Source organism: Gobio gobio (genome assembly GCF_949357685.1).
Source record: "Gobio gobio genome assembly, chromosome: 17".
Classification (NCBI taxonomy): Eukaryota; Metazoa; Chordata; class Actinopteri; order Cypriniformes; family Gobionidae; genus Gobio; species Gobio gobio.
Window position 1 is genome coordinate 38,868,155 of NC_137110.1, and position 22,652 is coordinate 38,890,806.

Consider the following 22,652-nt stretch of genomic DNA (forward strand, 5'->3'; position numbering starts at 1 on the left):
ATTCCAAAAGGGCTGTATCTGGTTTACCCTTCTCAAAGATTACCAAAAACCTACAAGATTATAAAATAACACCAATGATCTGATTGTGAACAATTATCCTTATGTAGCAACTTGCATAATTAGGAAACAGGTACTGTGTTTCTGAATGCAGCATCTTAATTTATTATCTTTTTATTTTTTTACCAAAGCTGGGTGTAGGTGTGATTTTTGCCTCCTAAGCCCATGCTTTTATTTTAGATATATTCTCTTGTATAGTTTTGCAGGAATTACCGATTGGTCATTATCAGATCAAATATTATGTAAGGCTTTTTATTATTATTTTATGGATATTTTGTGGAATGCATCTCACTGCTAACCCTTTTCTTGAGGCTCATTAATGGCTGATTGACATGGAACGATGGTATACATTTCATTGATGAGACTTACACAGGACTTGTGATCCGTTTTGCTGATCACTACGTCAGGCTAAAGCTATCCCAGATCGGTTTCAAATACTCCTGTCTTCTATCTCCCTGTTCTGTCCATGGATTTGCAATTTATGAATTATTACTGAATAAATAATTTTGTCAGTTGGTTTCTTACTAAATAACTTGTTTTCATTGTCCAGAAATGTATTAGTAGGATTTTATTGCTGTTTTTATTGTAAATGTATCAGATAGCTACTAATTGAAAAAAATATTCCTTTTAACTTTTATTGATTCTTGTTGAGTACCAATCTTTTTTAAGTTATACCCAGCATCACAGTCTGAAAAACAGGCCCTTTTCAACCAAGGGACAGTGCTTGTACTTAGATGGAAGTAATATGCTTTAGTTGGTCAGACCCAAAGATAGAAAAATAGAGATAGTTCCCTATGCCGAAGATGTAAGAAACTTTATTTAACGTCATTCATTGACATACATTTCACCAGAGTGGATAATGACAGCATCAGTCTATCAGCTGCAGCTTTATGTGAAGGTCACACATCAATCCTGGAAGTGAAATCAGCAGATACTTTGTATTCATTTTACAAACAGCTCTTTCTTTAATTTAAGAGTTTATATTTTCAGAAGAGACACTCAAAGGATTATTAGGAGTGAGTGAAGAGTTTCTCCATATTAGAGTGAGCAGGGAGAGGTCTGCTCCAATGACCTAGAGCCACATGCCATGTAGCTGCAGGGTTATGCAGGTATTTCAACCATGTAGGTGTTTAAATCAAAGTCGAGGGTAGGGCGGGAGGGCTTGTTGTGAGACTAAGTTAGGTGGGGAGGGGAAGTCTTTGAATTATGGGTGGGAGAGCGCATGTTATCTTTTCTCCTCGCCATTAGACGTCCAGGTTTGGTGTGTCATTGGTTGCAGCCCAGAGCTGGCACCAGCTCAAAGGGGATGTTGAGAAATGCTGCCCATATGGTGGCACTATAAAATCTAGCACGGACCACAACCAAAGACAACGGTCTGTTCAGGACGCCAGCACAGCATCAATTCGAAAACCACCTTTCCCGCAGCACCTGAGGATTTTTGCTCACAAAGACTCCAAGGGGACCAGGACCAGTTGCTTAAAGGGGTGAGTGTTCATTTTAAGGTTGTGGCCATAAGGTTGATTGCTTGTAATTTATTGGTGGTCGCAGATCAAGTCATTGAAAGAATTAAAAGCTGTGTCCTTTCAAAGCATGGGCCCTTCATGATAAAAATTAAGATGTTGCTGTAAAACGTTTCATGCTGACTGTTCTGTTTGGCCTTTTTTTAGGGAGGTCCTGTCAAATTGGATATGAATATTCTGTGTCATGTTATGTTCCTGCTTCTGCTGGGAGTCATTTCTTGCCAGAACAACAATCGCAATGCCAAGGCGGGTGGAAAACCTGCAAAGAAGCCTAACAGCCAACCTATAGAGGCGACCCAGCATGGCCCTGAAGATGACCCAAACCCTGGGCTGGCAGGTGCTGCCGATTCCAATAAAGAAACAAATCCCGGAGGTCGCGGCACCACCCAACAAAGCGCATCTGCCAACAAGCCTGTTGATGAAATGAAGCTGTACTTTCTTAAAAACACATTAGTGACATGCAATGATGGCACTGCCGCTGGGTAAGACACAGCACTGACATCTTCACCGCTAGCCAGAGGTGCATTTCATAAACTTGCCACTTTTCAGCTTCTGGACTGATGAAAACTGAATAAAACTGTATGTGTCAAGTTAATGAACTGTAAGACCTTTTGCTACAAAATTGTAGCAGTGCTGCAATGTCGTATTAAATATTGGTCCTTTGACCGTTTTGAAAATGTCCTCATATGGCTATGTTCCCTAGACCATCTATATTTATTTGTGGCCCACAGGTTTTACCTAAAGGAGTTCAAAGGAAGTAAGAGATGGCTGATATTTTTGGAAGGTGAGTATTTAAAACAAAGTTAATTTGGTCGAGAGAGGTCAGCGGGCTTAAATGCAGTGCTCTGCGTTATTTTGACTGCTGGTCATCTTCTTAGACGTAATTTTTCTTGCTTTTTTGGAGCACGTCACATCAAGCTGGTTCACCAGTATGCCGAGAACACATATAGTGTCACTGGACAAGAAAAGTAACATGCAATGATGAATTAGCCATGTCAAAATTAAACAATGCAAGAAGGAGAACAAAGTGAGAGCACATAAATCACGCAACGTCTCTTTACTTGGAAAGCCTCGACAAGAGGAAGTGACTTTAAATGGAGGGGGAGAGACTAACACATTTACTAAACATGTAATTGTTGCAATAATAAGCCTTTAACTGCTCTAGCAGGCTGACATGGATTCATTGTGCTGTTTTGTGAATTAAAAACAAGAATAAAATAATATTGTAGGCTAATATTATTATAGAAGACTATAATAGATTAAATCTGCATCCTCTCTACAGCAAGTTCTTACCAGAAGGGAGTAATCTCAGCAAATTTATGCCAGTTCAAACTGTCTAAGCGTTTGAAGTCTGCACAAAGGATGGCTAATGTGAGGTTAATTCCAATGAATCATATTTAGGTGGCTGGTGCTGTTACAACAAAGAGACTTGCGATTCCAGATACAAAGCTATCCCCCGACTTATGAGCTCAACTGACTGGCCTCAGACACGCAAAGGTATAGGCTGATATTAAGCAGACACACAGCAACACATCTGCTAGCTAGCCATTCTTTAGTGATTCTTAATGAAATTAATTATTTGCAGGGAGTGGTTTGCTATCAACACAAGCTGATGAAAATCCTCACTGGTACAATGCCAATATTGTGTAAGTTTCTGAAAAATTCAAGAATGAGATTTATATCACCTTTATAATTAACATCTAACTGACTCATCTGATGTATCTTATGTGACTAGGTTTGTTCCCTACTGTTCAAGTGATGTGTGGAGTGGTAACAAAGCAGCATCAAAATCCAAACAGGGAAAAGAAACAGGTACATCTTTCAGTAATACATTTGATCTGACCATTACCATTTTGTTACCAAAATTTGGATCCTCTATTTCTTTATTCTGCCATAGAATATGCTTTCATGGGATCTCAAATCATTCGGGAGGTGATCAAAGATCTTGCCCCAAAAGGACTGAAACAAGCCAAAGTTGTGATGTTAGCAGGAACAAGGTGAGATCTCACTAGCTATGTATCCAAACTCTTGTTTGGAGATAAAGTTGAGATAAACTAGAGATAAAAAATATTCATGCAAGATTTGTATCTAATTTCTGTATGTTCCTAAAATAATGGAAATGATTTATAGTAAAAGATAGATTGTATTAATCTCGAGTCTTCATCGTCTGGCCTGTAAAAATGATTAGTGGTTAATTTATTTTTATTATTATTGCCATTATATTTGAGGCTGTTCTGCAATTTGTTTCTCCATTCCATAAACGATAACTATTATAAATCCCATTTGAATTCACTTATAAACAAAGACAACACTAACACCCATTACACCTGTTGCTGCATATTGAGATCTAATAACAAGATGCTATGAACAATTGAAACAAAGCCATCTGGAGTACCATAAAATCCTATTCCCGTCCATGGACCACCCCTTGAGTTTTACCACAACACCACCTCCATACACAACACTGACCGAAGCACTATTTTCAGCACATCCTGTTGTCTACCATAAAATGTTTTACTGCAGCCTGTAATGCTATAGACATGACATAATGACATAATATCTATATATGTGTCCAGCCATGCAGGATTCTTCCAAGGTTAGCAACATGTTTTGTTGGTTTTCCCAAAGCATTTGTTAAAGCCATTTCATATTCAGAGCAATATTTGTAGTTCACCAGCTTGACGAAACTAGATTTGGAGGCTGAGGTAATATTTTGGGAGTGAAACCAAATTGAGGTTCTGATTCTCTCCTGCAGTGCCGGTGGAACAGGTGTGCTGTTGAACATTGATAAGGTGTCCAGTCTTCTGGAGCAGCTGGGTGCAGAGGCTCAGGTGCGCGGCCTTGTCGACTCAGGCTGGTTTCTGGAAAGCAAACAGCAAAAAGTTCCTGACTGTCCAGACAGTGCTTCCTGTACCCCTGTAGATGCCATAAAAAAAGGACTTCGGTAAAGTTTACACTCTAATTTCAATTGCTGTGGTTTTGGTAACATTTTAATTTTACAGTTTATTACACAAATCCATGTTAATTGAATTTATCACTTTAGGAATGACCATGACATACCTTGTGAGAAATAAGAAGGACCACACAAAAAGAGTAGCATACCTATTACGGAAGTAATAAACTTAAGAGTGAACTGAATAGTGATTTAGGTCACTTAATTGCATGTTCTTTACAATTAAATGAAAATGTATTATACTTTAAATTTATATAAAATACAATTAGTTGAGCGCTTTTTTGACCCACTTAAGTAGGACTTAATTAAGTGACCTAAATCACTATTCAGTTCACTCTTAAGTTTATTACTTCCATAATAGGTATGCTACTCTTTTTGTGTGGTCCTTCTTATTTCTCACAAGGTATGTTATGGTCATTCCTAAAGTAATACATTCAATAAACATAGATTTGTGTAATAAACTGTAAAATTAAAATGTTACCAAAACCACTTAAGTAGGACTTAAGTACACCTTTATGCGTAATTTCATAATTCTATTAGGTTACACTTTATTTTAAGGTATCCATGTTGCAGTGTAATTATACATTTAAGTACTGAGTAATAATAATTAACTATGTACTTACTATAGGGTTAGGAACAGGGATTGGTTTAGGGTTAGTTGCATGTAATTATGCACATTTTAAGCATTTATTGTCTTTGAAATACTGACAAGCTTTTGCGGTTAATGTAAAACTTTTAATTTGACATATTACAAAGTGTATTCAGGTGTAGTACACTTAAGTGACATTTTATTTGATTAATGTTATATTACCTGCAAGTACAGTTTTTTAAAATACTTTTAAGATTTGAATTACACTACAAGTGCAACATTAAATGCACTTCTTTTTCACAAGGGATGTCCAAAAGTGTTGTGTTGTCTCTATAGCAAGCATCAGTGCTACTGTTGCTCATGCTTATAGGATTAGGCATTTGACTTAAACTTCAGTGCATAACTCATCCACATATAGTTATTTTCTGATGATTTTATATCTCTGTTAGGTTGTGGAGTGGTGTTGTTCCAGAAAAGTGCAAACAGCAGTATAAAAGAGGCGAGGACTGGCAATGCTTTTTTGGACACAAACTGTACTCCTACATAACCGGTGAGGATGTGCTGTCTGTGCGCTTTGAATGAAAACGTTTTAATAAAAGTGGCTAATGCTAATAAGAATGACTTCCTTTAAAATAAGGATGTGTCCTTTTGTAGCTCCGCTGTTTGTGGTGCAGTGGTTGTTTGATGAGGAACAGTTACGAGTGGAGAACATTTATATGGGCGGCCAATCACTCTCAGAGCAGCAGTGGACCTACATGCAGAACCTGGGAAAAGAGTTCAAAAACTCTCTCAAAGATGTTACGTGAGTACATATATTACTTGTACTTGCTAAATATGTCTCCAGAACAGCTAGTAGTTACTAATAGCTGAATAATCATGTCAAAGTCATGTCATCAAAAGTAATGTGCAGTATAACCTTATAAAAATTTATATTAATTTGATTCATATCAGGATTTTAATAAGAATCTATTTAATAATTTAGAAATAGCTAAGAACAACCATTATACAAAAATGTTGAATCTTTGTGTTTTGCTAAAGGCTGTATATCTTGTGTGTACTAAAATGTCCTTCTGTATGTTGTTTTAGGGCCGTGTTCGCCCCCTCCTGTCTTTCCCACACTTTGATTACCAAAAGGTAAGGACACGCAGGCACCCCGAGGCACACTCCTCATGGGTGAGCTCATACGCCTGCATTTGAACACTCGTCCATCATGATGCATTCTAGGTGTCACCAAAATGCCACCTCATGGTTTCACACTTAATTAATGGCTCCCTCTATGAGCTCAGCTGAGAGAGCAGTGGGACAGATGATTTGTGAGGTGAACCATGGAACTATGGCGAAACAACTTACAGCAGAGGTAGCCACTTATAAAGAGACTGGTTAGACTGAAGGGGCATTAAATAGTCAATTAGTTAATATTTTCATCTAATAAAGCAACTTAAAGAGTTAGTTCACCCAAAAATCAAGCGTATAGCGTTAGTTCTGGCAGGTCACGTTAGTCAAGCTCGTATCAGCTGACTGTCAGCTGATCACGTCTACCTATAGGAATACAATGCCTATCACAGCATAAGCTCCTTCAGTATTATCAGCTGCTATGCTATCAGCTGCGGAGCTGCTCCTCCTCTCGTAAGTAAGGATTTGGCATTCTGATTCCCCCTGAATCAGACTAAATTCCCGAATTAGGTTGTACATTTTAATATTGACATTAATGATATCTGCAATACATTGTTGGTTCTGATCTGTTTACCCTAGGGGGGTTTATCACTGCCATCCCTGCTCTTATCCATGCTAGGCTGTATGGATGTGCAGGGAGTTCTTGCCCAGAACAGAACCATACCGCCAATCTAAACTACATGCTAATTGTCTATCATCTGTGACGATAGTGGTCCTGACAGAAATGAAAATTCTGTCATTAATTACTCATCCTCTTGTCGCTCCAAACCCGTAAGACCTTTGTTCATCTTCGGAACACAAATTAAGATATTTTTGATGAAATCCAAGAGTTTTCTGAACCACACATTCAGCAATTTAATTACCACTTTCAAGGCCCAGAAAGGTAGGGGAGCGCGGGGCATAACCTAACACAGGGTTAGTTGTAACACGCATGGTTTAAAACTTTCCACACATACCAGATGACGAAACTTAGTGTATTTACTAGTAGCCATATCAACATTATTTAGAGAAAAAATCTTTGGAAAATATTACTGAACATTTATTTAACCATGGCAAAAGTACATTTCTTACTTAAATTTATTTTTCATCTCTGTTTTTTTTGTGTTTATTTAAAATATTATTATTATTTGAATCTTCTATCTGTTATGAATTCGATTGAGAAACCATGAGAAAAGGGTGAATAATGACTTAGAGTCAATGTTCAGAAGTGATTCATTATCATTATGTTTTTAACTATGCTGTATAGCTGTATTTAGCGATGTTTGTTGTCGAACTCAAAAAAATTTATATTTTTAATGATTAAAAAATGCCATTATTTTATTTTAAAAAGTTAATAATATTGACAAAATATTTAGTTTGTCTTGGATTTTTTTATTTCTTATATCAGATAACATTTTAAGCTGTCATTTGGTCCTGTTACAATCTGCCCCTCACGTTATGATGTACCCCACCTATGGGGCATGTTGTCACATTTCACTTCCATTCTTTTGGGGGAAATCAAGAAAGAGTATACACTGTATTAATGAAACAAAACCACATAATTGTAATAGACATGTGTGCAGTTAATGTGGGAAAAAAATTCTATTTTGAACCCCAAGTGGATTTACATAAACTGAGACGTGTAAAAAAAGCGTTAGGTTGTGCCCCACTCTCCCCTAGTAAAGACATTGTTAAAATAGTCCATATGACTATAGTGATTCAACCTTAATGTTGACGACGAGAATACTTTTTTTAAGAAGGGAAGATAAGAAGGGAAGATAAGATAACTACTGATATGTAAAATCTTTGCGGAAAAAAAAAAACTGAACTGTGACATTCTAGACTAGAGTGACGTAAAAGTCAAACTAATTCCAATATGACTGTTCAGACTGAAGGTGCATACAAAACAGACCTGCATCTGATATTGTGGTCTGTGCTGTTCAGACTGTTATGAAAAAACACATATGTGCCCAAAAAAAAATTGGGCCAATTTTTTCTATCCTATTTTTTCTCTTTCAGTAATTGGATGGATTTCCAAGTCAAGGGGACGTCACTTTCTCGTGCTCTGCAGTGCTGGGACAAAAGTCTTCAGGAGGCCAATAAGAACAGCAAAACCGCTCTGAAGGGCTGTCCCTTTCATCTCATTGATAACTGTCAATGGCCACAGTGCAATCCAACTTGTCCAGCCCTGATTGACCAGGCCACACAACAGGAGATGACTCTGCTCCAGGTGCTGGCCAGTATGGGCTTGGACCTGCGAAAGCTAGGCTTGGATGTAAACGGGGATATTTCAGCCAGCATGGTCAGCAATGGTGGCTAAATTAGCATTAGCGAGCGGTGGTGTTCTTATCGACACGGTTCACCTCATCCATACTTTCGAGATCAGTGTTCAGTGGCTTCCTCTCTGGCCACTTCCAGAGATGGACCTGGGTTTGTCTAGTGAACATGTCACTGGATTTCAGTACCGACAGTCTGCCTTTAAAACCATGTTCTATCAACAGGAATGATTTCGGGTTCTCCAAGTAAGCGACCCTGAGTTCCTCCAGACACAGTTAATCAATGGTTATCACAACTGCTAAATAATCTATTCATTACTTCAGTAAGAGAACTAGTGTCTGAATTCAATGTTTTAACTAAAACTGTCTGACAGCATCATACTGTACCAATAGAATCAAAAAGAGCTGAATTTACTGCTATTAAATCTGAAGAATGTACAAGTTGCGAATCGACAAGGATTTAGTAGGATGTTTCTCTCTCCATCAGGTTTTTGGAGAAAATCAGTGAGCAGTCTAATAACTGCATGTATTTGAAAAAAGAAAAGAAAAAAACGTGACAGGACAGCAGAACATTGCAGCAACCACATTTTCCAAACATCCTGCCACAATACTTACTCTACGATATGTATCTTCATTATTTTTTAGCAAGTGCATGCTGTTTTAAGACGTTGTAGTCCATTTTGTAGACGAGAGTCATAAAAATGGAGTACATTGATGTGAATGGATAACGTGGTATCTGTTTATTTTTGCCTTATATATAAGTGTGCAATTATTGACAACCATCCTCAAATACAAAAGAAAAACAAATACTTTTAAATATATTTATCTCACATCCACATAAGTATTCTTCTTGCCTTTTGTCATGATCTGTAATATCCATCAAGTTTTATTTTTTGACGTTTATAGTTTGTTTGAATTATCTTGAACACTGATAAAAGACGAATGAAAACTTTTATGTGTACAAGATGTTTTAGACACCTGCTATCTGTGTGTGTGTGTGTGTGTGTGTGTGTGTGTGTGTGTGTGTGTGTGTGTGTGTGTGTGTGTGTGTGTGTGTGTGTGTGTGTGTGTGTGTGTGTGTGTGTGTGTGTGTGTGTGTGTGTGTGTGTGTGTGTGTGTGTGTGTGTGTGTGTGTGTGTGTGTGTGTGTGTGTGTGTGTGTGTGTGTGTGTTGGACTGGAATTTCTATTCCTGTTTGAACTGCATTTATTTTTTGCTAGGCAGAAATGTGTTTTAGAATCGTTCTTCTTTTAAATAATGCAGGGATGTTGAAAAGCTTGTAAGCTTTTCCCCCGTCTGTGTCCCGAGACACTGGAATAGGCTCCCGCATTCCTGGGACCCCACAGAGAATGAATGGATGAATTAATGTAAAGCTTTTAGGCTTGATGCCAATGTCTGGCAGGTCTGCTAGGTTTTGTTTCCCATGCAATTTCCTAAAAGAATCAAGTGGAAACTTTGAGTAGTAGTTTCATGTAATGAAGCAAAGACATGACTAAGACACTTCTCAGCAATGTTAGAACAAAATATGTCTAGAGGGGAATTTCACTATTATATCCATGCATAAACAATTCATTATGAAAGATACAAAATGAAGGGGGGAAACTGGTCATATGTAACTATACAGACAAGCCAAGGCTGGCTTCCTGTACACAGCAGTTTGACTACAAACAAAAAAAAAGTCATTGAAGTCATTTAAGGTTATCAAGCTGTCACATTTCTTTCTATTGTGCAAACACAAACTTTGGAATCTACTATATTTCATGGAGGATGTTCATTGAATAATTAAGAATCATTTTCCTAAATGAAAGTAGAAAGATTTGTGCTCCCATCCATGACGCATTGATATGCGTTGTTCATATTGCATCTCTTGGCTATTCTTCTTCTGATTAAAATGTTTTATGTATTATATGTAAATATTCAATGTTTCAGGTGCAAATTCTGAAGCATTTCACTTTAATTTACTTTCGATAAGATACCAGGGCTAGCTACTATAGCGCAGCAGTGCCTCATGTCACATCCGATAATACTTATAGTATCAGCAGTGTTGGTTCTACAAGTATTTTTTCCATCCATTTCTCACATAGACTACAGAAAAAGTCTTTGTTAACGCATTATAAGCCATGAACCAAGCCAGCCAGTTACAAGGGGAATCGTAATATTACAAACTTTGATTTAAACCAAATATGTACAGGACTTTGTACTTAATGGCACATACAGTAAATGTGCAAAAGTCTTAGACACATTAGTATTTTCACCAAAAAAAAAATGGTTTTAAGCCAGTTATTTATATATTTTGCTGTAGTGTGTCAGTAGAAAATATCAGTGTAGATTTCCAAACATTTCTTTCGCCATTATTGAAATAATCCAATGAGATTTTTGAATGCACAAGGAGTCTGACAACAGCCGCTGTGGTCCACACAGAGATCAGGGCCCGTATTTATCAACTTACAAGAACACTGCTAAGAATTGACTTGAGAGTAAAACAAATCTTGGCTCAAAGCTGTGCTTAAAAGTTAGTCATCAAGCATCTCAGTTGTAATTTGTGAAGTGAAATGTAGGACTAAATCTTAAGTGTCAGTCTTAGAGATGATTCACGACACTTTGCTGTGCCACAAATTGGATTTTGGGTGACGACATAAGCATGGACTAATCACTGAATAGATTGCCTTATTTAAGAATATTCTCAGATCAATTGACATCGAATGGTGAAAATCTTAAAGGTTCCGTTTTTCCTGTTTTTTTGAAGCTTTGATTGTGTTTACAGTGTGCATTATAACATGTGTTCATGTTTCGCGTGAAAAAAACACAGTATTTTTCACACAATTTACTTATCTGTATACCGCTGTTTTCACTGTCCAAAAAACGGCTTGAGGATTTCCCTGTTCTATGAAGTCCCTCCTTCAGAAGTACTTAAGGAGTTCTGATTGTGCCAGCGGTTCCCATGTTGTGATTCGACAGCAGCAGATTCACGCCTCTTACCATAACGGGGAGATGCATACGCTCAAAGTACAGCATCCCTGAAGGCCAAACAAAGGTGATTTGACTCCGGGATGAAAATAACAGTATCTCGACCGGTCTCGACGACATGGCGACAAACACTCTACGAACGCAACACTTCCTCTTCTCCACGTGGGAGAGCAACAAGACCACGCCCCCTTTTTTGCGAATTCTTGTGGGCGGAGGTTAGTCAACAAACTGTTCTACTGACGTCATTAAAGCAGGGAGTACAGGGATGTAGTCCAAACCGGCCGTTCGCTGTAGGCTTTGAAAGGGAACTTCTGTTAAATAAAATATCTCGCTTGGCATTGAACTTGAGCTTTATAATTTTGCAGGTATTATTTATGCTCTAACAGCAACATTACAACTAAAGATTGAAAAATGGGATCACGAAGAACAGGACCTTTAAGAGGAGTTTACATTCAACACACATGACAAAAAAAAAAATTCAAGAGAATACATTGATACACATTGTAAATGAAAGATAAACACGTTTCCCACCATATCTTAATTACAAATTATAAACCTGTGTGCTGTTAACTGACCTGCCTATATATAGCCTAGATTTTATGATATAATCAGCCACCATGGATTCCAAAAGAAAACCGAACTGGCGGGAGGAAGAAGCGCTGACAAAGATGATATCTGCTCTGTCCGAACGATACCGTTTGATTAACTGCTCATCGTCAAACATTTCAAAAACATTCTTCCTCTCCTCTCTTCCTCAGTGCCATCACAAGCCCCTACTGGCAACTCCTAACCACTTCAGAGACCTCTCAAGCTGTCTTAAATAACTGGGAGAGTAAGAGAGAAATTTGATAACTTGCTTTTATAATTAAGTTTGAAAGTAGGAGTACATTTCATGAATTCTTAGCACTAAAATGGCTCTTTGAGAAGCTTGATAAATACGGGCCCTGATCTCACCATCATCAAGTCCATCAGGGATTACATGAAAAAATAGAAAAAACTGAGAATGACTAAATCCAGAAGAACTGTGGCAACGTCTCCAAGACGCTTGAAGAAACTTACCTGCAATCTACCTGAAAAACTACCTAGGGCAGGGGCTGTTTTGAACGCAAAGGGTGGTCACACCTAGCCTGACAAGCCAGACCCACATCAAGATGTTGGGTCTAGGAACACACCATTGACAGGGCTCAATCCGAGGGGCGGAATAAACGGTTGTCTTTCAATTCCCTCTGCACGCAATAGGATAGCGCTACAACCAACCAGAGTAACGAAGAAGGTGAAGTGGAGCAAGTTGATAGATTAAACTTTCACTGTATCCGGTTGACAAAACTCTTAACACATCTTCCTTTCTTAACAATGACTTCAGTGCCGTTCTTTGTTCTTTTCTCAAAGAAAAGCTTAACTCCAAGTCTTCCAGAGAGCGTTGTTCGCCAGCTTCTTTGTTTACAAGTAGCACGCGGAACCACGGCAACTCTGCTGTCATTATGTTAATCCCACCCACCGACGCTATACACGTTGTGATTGGCCTGACCAGAGTTTGGTTTTTCCAGCTTGCAAGCCAACGGAGAGTTGCTAGACTACCCTGGCAGCAAATTAGATTTGCTGCGGCTAGGGTGCGTCTAGATTTCTAGGCTAGGTCTCACTAAATATTGATTTGATTTAGTTAATATAAGTTAACCGATAAATAAAATATATTTATAATATTATTTTTGAAAGCATCCTCACTTTATAGCATTTTGACCCAAGTGTGAAAATGTGTGAAGACGTTGCCACAGTTCTTCTGGATTTAGTCTGTCTCCGTTTTTTTCAGTTTCTTTATGTAATCACAGACAGACTTGATGATAGTGAGATCAGATCTCCGTGTGGAGCATTCCGGCTGTTTGGGAAGGAATAATTCTTACTAGATTATTAAAAATAATGGCAAAAGGAATATTTGGAAATGTAAATTTGACAGACTGATACAGTACTTCATGGGAGTGGGCCGAGCTAAAAAGTTCTTTTGTTGCATTTTGCTTATTTCAACTCTGAGATTTGTGTAATTTTCTGTAAAGCATCACGGGTAATGTGTTTTTTTTTTACCATGAATTCCGCTGTTAAACATGATTATTTTAAAACTAAGTTGAAATAATGAGGAATAATGGCTTCAACAGAAGCAAACATTGTCGATTAACAACTTCATAAGGCTGTCTTTAAAGGTTTGTTAAACATTTTATATGGACAAATTGAATGAGTTTTTAATTCTGGAACCTGACTGTTGCCTTCTAAAATACAATTTGCAACTAATTTAAAACACTTAAAACATCACTATTTATTTTAATATCTAGTAAATAAGCTTAATATATATATTTTTTTTATTTATTTATTTTTTTTTATTTAAAACATTCGTTATGCTTGTTTAGTAAAGTGAAATCAGCAAAGGGATCTCGGGTTGCTCGGGTTGGGTTTAATTTCTTACCTCCACCAAGATAATCTATCGTGGTTTTGACAGATTACATCTTCCTGTTTTCATTAAAACCACAGTCAGATATTTCTCTCAACTAGGCGCTCCCATTAATTACAATGACACATATAGAGATACATCCAACATTGGTCATATAGGCCACTGTCTTAAAGTGCACAAGCATGCTTGGGTGCACTTTGACAAACTTTCCATGTAACGACACGCATCGCTTTGTTTTTTACTCGAGGTGGTTTGAGAAAAGGGAACTTTCATAGGTTTGTTGCTTTCTTTGTGATTTTGGGGTGGGGGGTTGTGTGTTCCTTTTCACTCTCTCTATCTCTTTGATCTCTTTTTGATGAAACTCAAAGCTGTAAACAATCTATGACCTGCTTTTAAACAATACAAAGGGTTTTGCCGTTGCCCATTTTCTTTTAAAAATGTAAATATTTTTTGAGTGTAACCTTTTTTGCTTAGCCTTTATTTTTATTTAAATGTAAATTGTATATATTTTTATGACATAGGCTAACAGAACAATTTCACATATAACATATAACGAATGTATATTCTGTGGACTTTTCATCGAATTCTGTTGTATGAAAACAACAAAAAACTAAATTACACATTTAATTTTTTTTGCATAAAAGTCTTCTCAAAAAAGATGATTCTGAAACTTAAGGTCACTTCTTACTCATTAACTAAAAAAACCACAAACACCAATGGTTTTTGCACAAACAGGTATGTGTACAGGTGATTGTACCAACTGAGGTTTATTCACAGATGGTGAGAGCTAACTGCAGCAGTTCCTTTACCACGCAAATCACCTGAGTTGTGGCCGAAACACGTCTTCCTGCTTAGGCCTCTTTTCCTGGCAGCAATATACACACAAACCCACAAGTGCACACGTGCAGCAGTGCGTTTACCTGTGCAAAGTTGAAAATTGGGGGAGGGAGTGGAGTGACAGTGGTTGAGGACAGGGAACTTTAAAGAACAGAAGAAGGGGAAAAGCATGTTAAATTAATTGTTGTTGTTGTTGTTGTTTTATAGCCTACACTTTTGTTCAGGGTTTTGATAGAACATTGTAAAACATTAAATAATCAGAAATGATACTTTACTAAAATCATGCTTTCTTATCATCAAATAAACGAATTACATGTTTTCTATTTGATAGTGATATCTGGGTCATCACATTAAAGGTATTGCATCATTAGTCATATTGTATAAAAGCAGTTGTACAACATGCCACATTACTGCATGCATCAGTGTGTTACTGGATTAATCATATTTTTCAAATGTACTTGTCGCAGTGTTTAAGAAATTAAAACATAAATCATAAGCAGACAGTGACAATACAAAAAAATGCAAATAGATAGTACATTTTGTTTTCAATTATTATTGGTTGGTTTAATTTAGTAAACATAGCAGAAGGGGAAGTATTTACAATTAGATGAATATAATGAAAACAACTTTATGGTTGTACAAAGGTAAGACATGCTGTTGTTTTTCTTGAAAAAGCACAGTCTGTGGTAAAAACCCTTTCCTCTGGTCTTGACTTCAGAGTTAAAAGTGGTGCTTCACCTTTTTAACACATCAGAAACAGAGCTCTCGTATCCACTGTGTTGTTAGCACTCCTGGTGAAACATTCTAAGAGAAAGTCATCTGAAATCATGCATGCATTTACCGGTAAGCCTAGAAATTAATCTGCTCAATTACACTGTCAAATAAATATAAAAACTTTACAAATCTTTAAAAATGTAGAGGATGTGGTCAAAAAGAGAAGTGATTCATTAGTGTAGCTCCAATACATTTGTTTTAAACCATACTTGCATTCTACAATGAATGAAATGTATATGAATGAAATTGTGTCTTTTTTCATTGACAGTTTTTTGTCCTGTGTTGCTGATATGGTCGTGTCACATAAAGGTAATTTCACAGATTAAATCAGGAAAAACTGCATTTACCTTTCATTTTTACCTCTAATTCCAGAGGGATATACATTTCTGTCATTACTCGCCCTACTCGTCGTTCAAAACCTGTATGATTTTATTCTTTCATGGAACACAAAAGGAGATTTGTTTTTGGCAGAATGACAAAATCAGTCACCCTTCACTTTCAACGCATCTGTTTTGCATCCAGCAAAAGTGAATGGTGACTGAAGCTGTCGTTCTGACATCTTTTGTGTTCTACAGCAGTAACAATTTACCATTAGTGTGAGTAAACTAACATTAACTAGCAATGTGCAATACATTTCTTACAGTGTTTAATAATCTTTGCTACTGTTAGTTAATAAAAATAAGAGTTCATTGTTAGTCCAGCTCAGCTCAGGTCCATTAAATGTTATTAACAGATACACAAGTTTTTAATTTTAACAATGTATTAGTAAAAGTTAAAAATTAACATTAACTAATATTACTAAATGCTTTATTTTTCATTGTTAGATCAACTAACACCAACAGTGAAAAAAAATAATGTTAAACATTAATATTAACTAAGATTAATAAGTGCTTATTCTGGAATTTAGGGAAATTCAGACTTTTGGGATTATTAAAGCTCAATTTAAGACATTTTTTTAGTCTAGCGAATGTTTGCTGATTTTTTATTCTTATTATTTTATTAATTTTTGTATGCATTGTTCATCTTGTGTACAGCACTTTGAGAAGCTACATAAAGACCCTATATAAAATAAACTATATTATTAGGCCTATTATATTATTGTTAAGTATTTTTCATTGTTAGTTCATATTAACTAATGCAATTAACTAATGTTAACCAATGGGACCTTATTGTAAAGTCTTACCAGAAAATCTAATGAGTTTGAACAAGAAGCCAGATTTCTGAGACTTCTGGAGGTCTAGTTATTTGTCTGAACACCTTTTAAATCCATGTATAGTAGAAAGCTTCCGCAAGCACTTTACCTTGCAGCTTTAAATAATATGCATGTACAGATTTCAGACTGTCTTGGGGTTGTACATTTATAGTACAATGGCATCTTTTGCTGAGTAACTGATTACTTGGAAGGTTTTTGAAGCTTCTGCATTACCTTTTTTTCAGAAAAGTTGGTCCAATCAGACTACTGAATACCAAGAAGAAGAAAAATCCAGTACAGAATATGACTATTCACAAGGGCCGGTGGATTACAGCGGCCTTGCATTCATGTGTGATAAGGACTCCAACCGTACCTTCCGCGCCTGGTTCCTGCCCACCATCTACACGATCATCTGCCTCCTGGCTCTCGTGGGGAACTTTCTGGTCATCCTAACCTACCTTTACTTCAAGAGGCTGAAGACGATGACTGACGTCTACCTGCTCAATCTAGCCATGGCTGACCTGCTGTTTGCAATTTCGCTCCCCTTCTGGGCAGCTAGTTTCATGAGCAAGTGGCATTTGGGTCTGTATCCTTGCAAGGCCATGTTCACCATCTACAAGGTCAGCTTCTTCAGCGGCATGTTCCTTCTCACCTGTATCAGCGTAGATCGCTATTTCTCCATAACGAAGGCCGTCTCTGCTCATCGCTGTCGCTCCAGTGCGGTCTTTTACGGACAGGTGTCTTCTCTGGTTACCTGGGTGATGGCGGTGATCTTTTCGATACCCGACATGGTGTTCTCTGAAGTCAACGCCAATGGCACCTGTGTAGCAAACGGCAGCAAATATGAGGACTACCGCATTAGGATGCTGGTGAGTCAGATGGTCCTGGGTTTTATAATTCCAGCGATCGTCATTGGATTCTGTTACATCTGCATCATCAAGACCCTTATGCAAGCCAAGAACTTTGAGAGGAATAAAGCCTTCAAGGTTATCATCGCAGTGGTAGTTGTCTTTGTGTTCAGCCAACTACCCTACAATGTAGTAATGGGAGTGAGCACTCAGGAAACAAAGGATTGCACAATGGACAACAGTCGTCTTTATGCCATGGATGTGACTAGGGCCGTGGCCTTTTTGCGCTGCTGTGTGAACCCATTCCTGTACGCCTTCATTGGGGTAAAGTTTCGCAATGATCTCATGAAGCTATTGAAAGACTTGGGATGTATCAAAAAGAGCCACCTCATGTACACCCACTGCGGTAAACGAAGATCTTCCGTCGGCCTGGACACCGAAACCACCACAACATATTCCCCCTGAAAATCTGCTTGAGAACAGATTCCATAACAAAAAAGGTTTTGCCAGTTTCGGTTATATAGTGGGAAATCGCTTAATTTAGAGGAAACTGCCTGTGGAGGACTGAATGGTGACATACTGGCACACTGCCACACTGCAAATTATACTATGCAGTGTTACTAGTGATTTATTGTACAAAAACCTTCTTCCTGCTTTTTAACAATAAGCTTTTCACTTCTTGTTTTTGATTGCCCTTTGACAAAAGAAACTCTTTGTGTTATGTGATATAGCCATTTTGTCTTCAATATCTTGTCTTCAACATGAATTTGTCTATATTGAATGTGAGACAGTTTTAATTTAGGCTAACGGTCCAGTAATAAGCAACATAATTCTCTATCATGGTTGAACAATTCTTTAAAATATGCCTTCTTTTTATTCTTTATGTCAGAGTTGTTTTAAAACTGAATAAATCTGCATTTTTAAATAACTGACTCAAGTTGCTTTCTGTGTCATACAAACATTTCCGTCAACTTCTCTTCATCTGCACATCAAAATAGTTTCGCCCTCTTCAGCTGTGTGGTTAGGTACACAAAATATGTCACCTTAAAATAAAAACCTGACTCGAAGCCTACGTGAAGGAGACATACAGTTGTTAAACTACCAATATAGAATGCAAACATGCGCACGAAATTGTGAACTATTTTATCCTATGGTTTCTCACCCACTTTACTGGTTGTGAGGAAGACATTTACACCTGCCTGTGGTCACAGAAGGTACTATGTGTGTGGTTGTGGTGAGTCTATAAACAGTTTAAATGTCCTGCATGCAGGAAAGCAACATAAATTAATTGCCCAAATTGCACATGTGCAGTACACAAAAAACACTTGAAGAAAATAAAAAGTTGGATAGACAGAGCACATTGTTGAGAGTTGGTGTGCTCTGTTAGCACTATTTGAGCTGAATAGCGTAAGTGCCAGAGGCTTTAACGGTAATTTCACAAATATTTCATGATATTATAGTAGGCTATATTTATCATGCACCATCTGTTATTGAATAGTCATTACTAAAGGGCTTTTGACAGCCTGTCTGAAATACCCATGAGCAAAAATGAGAGATGTCATACTTTTGGGGGATACTTCTTAAGCTGTCATAACTGCCATAATGCCATGGCTTTCCCTAGGTAAACCAATGGTTTTTGCACATAGGGGAATTACAGTTAGACCCCAGGCCAATATGCTCAATGAAGACCACGGGCCTATACCATGAAGCCGGTTTAGGTGACTAGCCAGGTATGTTTCAGTTTAGTTTGCAACAACCCTGGGTTTTTAGGCACTATGAAAGTGGTTTGGCTTTTAGCAGTGTTTATCGCCATAGTAACTTACGCACCACAGCTAACCTGCTCCGGGGCTGGTTATGTTCCAGGTAAGAGATTCAAACCGAAATTGAACAAATCAGCTGTGAGCAAAGTGAAACATGTCTGATGCAATAAAGTCACTGCCCCTGTTTCTACTCCAAATTAAAGGTCACTTCATAGCAAGTAATTTTTAAAGACAAAAACGTCTTGTATGATTTAGATATTATTTATGTAATTATTATACCCTTAATCCATTACACATACAATTTTAATTTATCGATTATAAGCACTAAAGGTAATATAAATAAGAATCAATAGATAAAGCTATAAAAATGATTATGTGCTTAAATGTTCAATTCTCTCTATATCTATCAACTACACTCTAAAAAAAAGGTTCTATATGGCACCAAAAATGGTTCTTGGCTCGTAATCATAGGGGAACCTTTTTTAGTGCTACACTCTAAAAAATGCTGGGTTAAAAACAACCCAAGTTGGGTTGAAAATGGACTAACCCAGTGATTGGGTTGTTTTAACCCAGCGATTGGGTTGTTTTAACCCAGCAATTGGGTTGTTTTAACCCAGCAATTGGGTTGTTTTAAGCAAACATTTAACCCAACCGCTGGGTTAAAACAACCCAAATGCTGGGTTAGTCGATTTTCAACCCAACTTGGGTTATTTTTAACGCAGCATTTTTTTAGTGTACTAAACATATTAAGAAAAAAATCATTATTATTATAAAAAATAATTGGGGGTGTAATTTTTTTAGTAGGTTATGCTTACACTCTAAAAAATGCTGGGTTAAAAACAACCCAAGTTGGGTTGAAAATGGACTAACCCAGCAATTGGGTTGTTTTAAGCAAACATTTAACCCAACCGGTGGGTTAGTCCATTTTCAACCCAACTTGGGTTATTTTTAACCCAGCATTTTTTAGAGTGTATATAGCACCAATTTTGGTGCTTCAGTGGTTCTTCAGCGGTCCTTCAGAGGTTCTTCACCAGTTCTTTGACTAAGGTGCTATATACACTCTAAAAAAAAAAAGCCTCGTAATCAATCTGTGATTACAAGCATTTTTGGATTTAGAACCTTTTTTTTTAGAGTGTATATAAACTAACTTTACAACTTTTAATTGCACTGATATAGCAAGATTTTTTCTTTTAGTTGTCCTCTTAACTACCCACATAGTGGCTGTCTGGCCCACATCTGGTACGTGTTGAATCCATACCAGATGTGGCTCAGATCCGGGCCGCACTGTAAAATCCAACAAAATCCTAACCCTAACACTTTTTAGTTATCTTTACTTAATGTCTTAAATTAATTGTAAAAATCTAGCAATCTGTACTATTCACATTCCTTGTTTATTCAGAAAACCCAAGTTAAGATTAATTGATTGGTTTGAGCGCCTTTTTATCTAGCCAAAAAACAAAAACAAAAACTCAACATTATGGTGATCAGTGTTCCCTTTGGTTGAGCACTTGGAACATTCATTTTATTATAACTCTCTTTCTATTCATGCAGCGATGCAAAAAGAAATCAGTTATTTGGTTTAAAAGTAAGAGAAGTAATAAATAGGTTGCTTTTAAAAGTTGACCTATAGTTGAACTATAGTTAATGATTTAGTCAGAAATTAGGTTACCTTTTAAAATTAACCTATTTATTACTTCTCTTACTTTTAAACCAAATAACTGATTTCTTTTTGCATCGCTGCACCAAAATTGGTGCTATGTAAAATTTCCCTTCATGTCGCATAATGATCGTTTACAATTTTATTGCTAACACTAACGTCATAAACACCTGTAAAAACTTTCAATTGGGTGGATATAACATTCAACATTCAGCATCAAAACACAACAATGTTTGCTATACTAAGTCAAGAGTAAATCTAAAGTAAAAGATCAAGTACTCTCTACAGTTCTTTTTTAGTTACTATAACTCTTGTGTACTAACTAAGCATTTGTTAGCACAACATACTATTCCTATTTCAAGGCAGTCGGTTTGCATGGTTTTTTAAAGTAAGTCTAACTAATTCGATTTTACAGTTTATGTTGTGGTCTGGGTAGACAGCTCTTTTCTTCTTGCTGTGTAAATTTGTTTAAATTCTTGTTATATTCTGCAGAAGAGAGAAGGGAATCGCGCTGCTTCTCTTGCAAGAAGTGAATTGTAGTTTCACTGTTCCACAGGATGTGATTGTCTGTTCACTACTGATGCCACACCTAAACTCCTAAACTCAGAATCAAAGTCTGAGTTGAAGAGAAAGTTGATGATCAGCATCATGGTACCAACAAAACCTGATTTGATTGGTTTCGTCAACTTGAAAATAATCCTGTAACCCTGAGTTTGTTCAACTACTATCATGGCCAGAAGTCAAAGTTGAAGTTCAGTCAGTTGACAGAGAGTTAACTGAAGACAAAGTTCTCCACACTTCCATAGGATGTAGCAAATTAGTAAGAGGATCCAGCCTCAAACTATCTTGGGATACAGAAACACTTATAGTAATACACTCTAAAAAAAAGGTTCTATATGGCACCAAAAATGGTTCTTGGCTCGTAATCATAGGGGAACCTTTTTTAGTGCTATATAGCACCAATTTTGGTGCTTCAGTGGTTCTTCAGAGGTGCTATATAGCACCTTAGTCAAAGAACCGGTGAAGAACCTCTGAAGAACCGCTGAAGAACCTCTGAAGCACCAAAATTGGTGATATAGCACTAAAAAAGGTAATAGCTCGTAATCCCCTATGATTACGAGCCAAGAACCATTTTTGGTGCCATATAGAACCTTTTTTTTTAGAGTGTACGAATAATCAAGTGACATCATTTCTACAGATTTTGATTAACAGTATAGATAATTCTAGCAGCATCCTAACATGGTATTCGTTTTTTTTTAAGACATTAAAGTATATTTGACACACTTTGTTCTATGTACAGTAAGAAACTTTGGTAAGGGTCACGGGTGAATCATAAATTCCGGAAGGATTCTCCTGGAGACAATTCTTTTGGCATGTTACATGCCTCTTATTAAAAATGAACAACCCCTGCAAGCACAATTAGATAAAACGGCGATATCTTTGCCCTTCAAGGCTGACATCACTGGAACAGAATATGAAAATTACATCCACATAGAGCACTGACATAAACTTCTACTCATAAATCACTGTCATAGTTTAACATACTATACAGGGGTTGGTCAATGAAACGGAACCTGGTTTTAGACCACAATGATAATTATTAGTATGGTGTAGGGCCTCCTTCTGTGGCCAAT

The 22,652-nt window shown here is 37.1% G+C and overlaps 2 protein-coding genes across 2 annotated transcripts; both read left to right on the top strand.

Annotated features, from left to right (window-relative positions):
- Positions 1-1,745: 1,745 nt before the first annotated feature.
- Positions 1,746-9,499, top strand: notum2 (notum pectinacetylesterase 2; the record flags this gene model as incomplete). Its single annotated transcript, XM_079840933.1, has 11 exons — positions 1,746-2,059; positions 2,309-2,361; positions 2,979-3,074; positions 3,163-3,223; positions 3,313-3,389; positions 3,475-3,574; positions 4,333-4,521; positions 5,569-5,669; positions 5,774-5,921; positions 6,206-6,253; positions 8,291-9,499. The coding sequence occupies 11 exons, from the start codon at positions 1,746-1,748 to the stop codon at positions 8,589-8,591; spliced, it is 1,488 nt and encodes a 495-aa protein (XP_079697059.1). The 3' UTR covers positions 8,592-9,499.
- A 6,004-nt stretch (positions 9,500-15,503) lies between these two features.
- On the top strand, positions 15,504-18,526 carry ccr7 (chemokine (C-C motif) receptor 7). The gene is made up of 3 exons (XM_079840356.1): positions 15,504-15,630; positions 15,830-15,870; positions 16,999-18,526. The coding sequence occupies exons 1-3, from the start codon at positions 15,615-15,617 to the stop codon at positions 18,064-18,066; spliced, it is 1,125 nt and encodes a 374-aa protein (XP_079696482.1). The 5' UTR covers positions 15,504-15,614; the 3' UTR covers positions 18,067-18,526.
- The last annotated feature ends 4,126 nt before the right edge of the window (positions 18,527-22,652 follow it).

Coding starts and splice junctions, on each gene's coding strand:
- ccr7 (XM_079840356.1), top strand. Junction 15,871..16,998: donor TATGGTCGTGTCACATAAAG/GTAATTTCACAG, acceptor CCTTTTTTTCAG/AAAAGTTGGTCCAATCAGAC.